Genomic DNA, 6,647 nt, shown 5'->3' on the forward strand with positions numbered 1-6,647 from the left:
TTCTTAAAAACTATATATATCTATGTATAGTTTGAATTAAATTGGCCAAACTTACAAAATCTCTTCCAAATCTGAAATATTATTCTGAGAATGAATTTACCTTTTTTTATCCTCTTAGCATCATTCATTTTCACAAAAATAGAACATATAATCTAATACTATAACCCATTCATATTATAACTATTACTGGGCTTTCCAAATCTTATTCTTGGGGGGGGGGACAAAAACAAAAAACCCAAAACACATTTAAAAATTTTTAAATGAAAATAACTGGGGTTTTGGGGTTTTTTTTGGCTCATCTGAACTGGAAGTAATAAAAGTGCTGCTCACAATGAATTAAAAATAAAAGTACAGTATACAAGCACACACAATCGCGGGAATATTTTTTTGAGGCACAAAATCCCTGACACTTATACCAGAGGTACATGAAAGACATGTAACATAAGTAATTTCTTTATATCATTTCACATCACAACTTTTAAGATTTTCTTGGTAATACTCATGCAATACGCATAAACAATACGGTTGTGATTTAGCAAAATCTGAAGAGATTGCAAGCAAGAAAAAAATAGGTAACCCTGGTAGGAAGAAAAGCTGCCTAAATTCTTTCTTCTTACCTTTTAAAACTCTGAGAAAGCTGTTACTTCTATACAAAATGCTGAAACTCTACAGTGCAAAACTAGTATAACAGTTTACTGTATTGATTGCCTGTCAATTATTGACAGTTCCTTCATTTCACACAAGGGATAACCTTTGTTTAGTGATTGAGTTTATTGGGGTTTTTTCCCATGCAAATAAAAAATGTCTAGAAAAGTCAAATAAAGGCATAACCAATTACATGCAAAACTGTAACACATCTTAGTTTTCAACAATGTGAACACATTATTACATCACATATGTACAAAATATATTTAAACGGAAATAAAGCATTCTCTTAAAGTCAATTATAGTTTTGAGTATAAAAATGTTCTCTTTGAAGGGAGCTCACTTAAACTTCCAATCTCATTCAGTGACACCGGCTTTTGCTGAGCTTGCGATGGGCTGTGTCTTAGGACAGGTGGAAGAAGGCTGACTGGATATTGTCACACGCTGTAAACACTGAGAACTGTGGCTCTTCTTCTCAGAGAACGGGGCACCATGATGCATCCATTCACTAGCCTCCATCAAGAGTGAACTCCAAGTTTGTAACCCAGTTCTGTGGTCCATCTTGCCATGAAAGTTACTTCTTTTAATAGTCTTCAATTGGTGCTAACTCAGGCATGAGGTTTACAGATATATTTGTGTACAATCTATCAACCAGTATTTTTGGCGTATATATTAAATTGTTCAACCCATCGATGTACTGACGCTCTTTTGAATATCTTAGTAATTTATACCTAAAATTTTAGAAGAAAAAAGGAAGCATATCAGAAATGTGTTCAAAAAGAAGACTGGTGACCTGAGAAGTAAGCTCAAGTTCATTTTACAGCTAAAATGTTGAAAGTACTTTACAGTTTCAGATCACAAAGAATTAAATTTATCTGAGCCAATATATTAACATTTTTACCAGTCTTAAGAGTGTTACTGTTGTTGTTGAGTACCATCAAGTTAGAACTGACTCACAGCTCCAGGAACCCTCGAATGGGTTTTCAGAGGCAGTTAATCACACAGGAGGCTGCCCATCCTCTCTCCCCCAGAGATGCTGGCGGATTCAAACCATGTACTTCTGGGATGGCAGTGCAGATTTTTTACCACTAGGCCACCAGAGCTCGCTAAGAGTGCTACCTAAAAAAATTCTTTTGCACTCTTACAACTTGAGACACCCTTAAAAATTATACTATGTTTTATGTTAAAGGGTTTCCTAGGTCATAGGGCTTTCTACGTAGCAAATCTTTACAGCAGCACACGGCTGCAGATGCAAACCTCCAACCTTTCAGTTAGCAGCTCAACATTTACTCCACTACAGCAACAGAGCATGTACATGTTCTCTATACATATACAAGGAGCTCTGGTGGCCTAGCGGGTAGGGAGTTCGCTGTCAACCCAAACGCAGGCTGTTTGAATGCAGGTAGGGAGTTCGCTGTCAACCCAAACGCAGGCTGTTTGAATCCACCAGCTACTCCACGAGAGAAAGATGGGCAACTTCTCCAAAGAGATTCTACAGCCCCTGAAAATCCACGGGAGGATCAGCTCTGAGTCAGTTCTGACTTGAGGGCAACAAGTTTCAAACTCAAAATGGATTTACAGAAATTATAAATCACACAGGAGAAGACTGCCCATCTTTCTCTCCTGAAGCAGCTGATGGATTCTAGCCTCACTCCTTTGGGTTGGCAGCACAACTCCATACCCACTAGGCTAACAGAGCTCCCTTAGTATTAGATATACAGATAAATACACACATATATATACACACACATATACATACATTATATATATACACACACACACACACACACACACACACACACACACACACACACACACACACTTATCCTCTCTCTAAAATAAACACAGAGCATAGAAAGTATTTTCTTTCTATAAAGAAAAATGCTGTCAACAGAAAATTCAGGACATATTTTTGAGATCTAACCCATTCTTAACCATTAATGTACTTCATAGCTTTGAGATGTTGATATTTAAAGATGATATTAAACTTACCGCCCTAAGAACTGGACTTCACCTCGATGGTGATGAGGAATAGACTTATATTTCCCCAGGTCTCCCTCTGGTCTTGTTACATTATACCCAGCGTAGTGAACTCTATGATATATGGAAATAGAATAAAGGAACAAAAATGTTATTACAAATGGATTATATGAACTTAATTTTTAAAAGCAAAAATATATTGTGATATAAAATGGAATTTATAAAGCTCAAAAATGTGCTCTTCCAAAGAATCTTTTCTAACACACACAAACTTTATTATGACGTAACTCACACCTGAACGTACCTGTTCCAGAGGTCATCGTCTTCCCCTCCCCAGCCCCAGAAGGCATTAGGAAAGCCATTGATCTTTCTAAATTGTTCCACTGTCAGTCCACTCACACCACCAAAAAATTCTTTATATGGAAGGCTGAAAGAGAAAGCATTGAAAACAGCATTCAGAAAATGAAGCCGCAAAGGGCTGCCATAGGAGATCACATTTTAGTCTGGAATTGTATGTTGTCGAATTGGAACTGGCCCACTGTTGACCCTCCAGCAGGTTTTCAGAGGTAGTAAACCTCCCCAGGGAGCCTGCCCATCCTTCTCCCACAGAGCAGCTGGTGGATTTGAACCGCATGCCTGCAGTTTCTTACGACTAGGCCACCCGAGCTCACTGGTGCTCTAGTGACCATTCTTAATAGAGAATATCCCTATATTCTCTATTAACAATTAATTTGATTAAGCCAATATATTCCAATAAATGTAAAATACAACCAAGAAACAAAATAGACTTAAATTCCCATGAATATGTCAGGTTAGGGCCAGGTTTGAATCTGTTATTCACAGGGCCACTAGGAGTCAGAGTTGACTCGACAGCACTCAGTAATTTTGTTATTTTACAAAATTCAAAACCAGGGTTCAAATAACATATTTTTACACTAAATAAACTATATATATCAACAGTTGTCAGTGAATGCTAAAACTAAAGGCACCCAAACCCACTGTTAATTAAGTTGGCTCTAATTCATGGTAACCGTATGTGTGAGAATAGAACTGTGAGCCATAGCTAATTTCTTGGAAGTCAATCAGCAGGTCTTTCTTCCAAAATATCTCTGGCGATGGCGCTCTGGTGGTCCAGTGGTAAGAATCTGTGCTGCAATCCTAACAGCACACAGTCTGAATCTACCAGCTGCTCTGTGGGAGATTACAGCCTGGGAGAAATGTTATTAAAGCATAGCACTTAATTTTAAAATATCCAGCTGTCAATTCCTATAGCATTTTCGATTTATACTGTCCATATATTTCTTTCTGTTGTTTTACTCATAGCTGACCTGGCAATGTGTTTTCAGAAGGACACTGAAAATCAAACAGGAAATTCTACACCCTTCTCCTGTGGAGCAGCTGGTGGACTTGAATCGCCTATCTTTGGATTGGCAGCCAACTCCCTAACCACTAGAGAATTTGAAAAAACAAAAACAAAAGCAACCCATTTCTTTTCATTATTAGACAAAGAACAATATTTTAACTCTGCACTTGTGCTTTCTCCTTCCCAAACTCCCTCCAAGGAGCATATCAAAGTATGCAATGTCTGCAATTGTTATGAAAGTGCCTTTTTAATCACCTAAGTTGTTTAGCATGCAATGTTCCCAAAGTGCGTTTTAATCATCTAATATCATCCTCAGACTTGTAGTCCTGGATAAATGTGCTCCCCGGAGCAATGTGCCAATGTCCAGCAAGGGTCAGGCCAGTATGCAAAGCAAGCAGAGAAAACAGGACGAGGTACAATATTCAGAACCAAACTGAGGGACATTTGCATGCGGCTTTGGAAAGGTTTTCTTAGAGCCTGACAGAGAGGGAGATCCCTCTTGTTAAAGGAGGAAAAGTGCTGTTTGCTAGTTGCACTCCTGTGTGGTACACAGAACAAGGGAGCAGTAGTTCTCACAGAGAACCCGGGGGTGTCAGGAGACATCCCAAAACAATAACAGCAACAGTGGTGTTAAAGACAACCATATTGTCCCAGGAGACCTCGTCAAGTTCCCTTAACACTGACTTGGGAAGCTAAGGTTCCAATGAATAGTTTTAGTCATGGTTCAGCAGGGCCAATTAGTGCTTTTGCCACTTCTGTGTTCCCCACGCCAGCTGGATTATTCTTTCCCATGCCAGTGGTTCCAAAGAAACCAGGGATAACTAGATACATATAAATACGTGTTTACCGATATTTATAAGCTGGCAATCACACTCATTTCATTTGTTATTCTATTGGAAATAATCAATACAGACAATATGAAAGTATAATAAAGTATCAGGTAGAAAAAGGAAGTTCACTAAGCAAAGATCTAATGACATATCCTTTATACTGTCCAAAGTGGGGAGATAATGACCCTAGGGGCACAAACCTCCTACTCACAAGGCCTCTGTCCTACCGCTGTGAGCAGGACAGATTCTCGGGGTGCAGTGGTCTGGAGAACAGCCTGCAGTGGAGGCATGGTGCTCAGTCCCTGCACCCATCTGCTGTCATTCTCTATAACCTACATTCTAATTTCTACTCAAACTCTCAAGACACCCTACTAATCCTGGGGTTCGCCCAGATGACATGAACATTTTACTCACTAGAAATTAGTCTCTTCAAGGGAAAAAAGTAATCTAAAACCTCTGGCTTAGAGAAAATGGGGGGAAATCATAATTTAAAAAAAAAAACCAAAAAAAAACACCTCAGAGGGGGGAATAAGTCCAGCTGTAAGCAAGTCAACTCTGACCCACAACAAGCCCATGAATATGAGAGTAGATTACGCTCCAGAGTTTATAAAGGCTGCTTTTTCACAACTGTATTGCCAGCTTTCTTCCCAGATCCCCACTGGTGGGCTTGAACCTCCAACCTACTAGTCTGCAACCTAGTGTGTCTGCCACTCCCTTGTTTACAAATCTTTATGATTTTATTTTTCTTTTAGTGAAAATAAGTTACTATGACTCTACATTTACTCTAGTAGGCCAACTAAAACAAAGGTATTAAAAGCATTAAGGTATTAAAGGTATTAAAAGAACTCTTCCTTGGTGACCTCTCAAACAACACCACACTTGAGTTCAAACACAAAGAATGGTTTTCCAATAATGAGGGGCAGAAAAAGTATTTCAGGCTTGATTAGCTCAGTCATGTCACTAAGACTTTATTAGCCTCTCAACCCTGCAGACAACATCTCTCCCCTGTCCCAGGCTATTCTCCCTTCTCTCCACTCCATTAGCTGACGAAAACTGTGATTTTCCTCCCTGATTGACCCTACACTCTTTAATGCTTATTTAAGCTACTGTCAAAAGCTCTGGTAATTTTTCTTTTTTACATTTCAAGATACAGCTAGACACAGAGAATGAAGAGATTGTTTCTTTCCTCTTAAGGGCATGCCTAGATTCCACTGCTAAGGGATAAGGAGACTTATATACAGCAGCAAACAGGGACGTAGGTCCCTGCACTGAATTATTACTAAGGACAAGGGATGCTGAGGGTGCCAACATGTGGTCTGGACCAGCCACGTGAGTATAGATTACATGAGAGCCCACAGCACCTATGGGATGGGCTCTGTTATTCCAATGAAGAAGGGCAGCCAGAAATCACTAATCAGTCTTAAGGCTATGAGAACAAGAACCCACATCTGCCTGACTATAAAAACCAAACACTGCGCCCAGATCTTCCACCTGTGTGTGAGGAAGCGCAGAGATGAACAACAAGCAAATCTAAGTGGGGCTCCTCGAACGAGGATGAGCTGGGGTAAAAGAAGCTGCTTTTGGTGCTCCAGAGTAATCTCAGATCCAGTCATATCACACTGCTACCAGTTTAATAACATGATTTTGCAAGCATTCTGCACAATGTGCTACCATTTTAATAACATGATTTTGCAAGCACTTTGCACAACGTAAGGAATATTACATGCTACTTACATATACATATATTTATCCAGCTTTGTTGCAAAATGACGTGGCATTTCTCCACAGCCATAATAGTTTCGGTCATTTTCAGGCAGATGGTCCACATC

General features: G+C 39.4%; 1 protein-coding gene across 1 annotated transcript in view; it reads right to left on the reverse strand.

Annotated features, from left to right (window-relative positions):
- Positions 1-1,228: 1,228 nt before the first annotated feature.
- B4GALT6 (UDP-Gal:betaGlcNAc beta 1,4- galactosyltransferase, polypeptide 6) overlaps positions 1,229-6,647 on the reverse strand; it is a 70,597-nt gene continuing 65,178 nt past the window's right edge. Inside the window, exons 8-11 of the mRNA XM_006899554.1 lie at positions 6,553-6,647; positions 2,930-3,052; positions 2,638-2,739; positions 1,229-1,376 (exon numbers count right to left, since the gene is read on the reverse strand). The exon at positions 6,553-6,647 is cut by the window's right edge and continues 3 nt beyond it. Of these exons, the coding sequence (XP_006899616.1) occupies positions 1,229-1,376; positions 2,638-2,739; positions 2,930-3,052; positions 6,553-6,647 (468 nt within the window). The remainder of the gene's footprint in view (positions 1,377-2,637; positions 2,740-2,929; positions 3,053-6,552) is intronic.

This window comes from Elephantulus edwardii, unplaced genomic scaffold (genome assembly GCF_000299155.1).
Source record: "Elephantulus edwardii isolate Elephantulus edwardi_28Jun2011 unplaced genomic scaffold, EleEdw1.0 scaffold00261, whole genome shotgun sequence".
In the NCBI taxonomy this organism is placed as follows: Eukaryota; Metazoa; Chordata; class Mammalia; order Macroscelidea; family Macroscelididae; genus Elephantulus; species Elephantulus edwardii.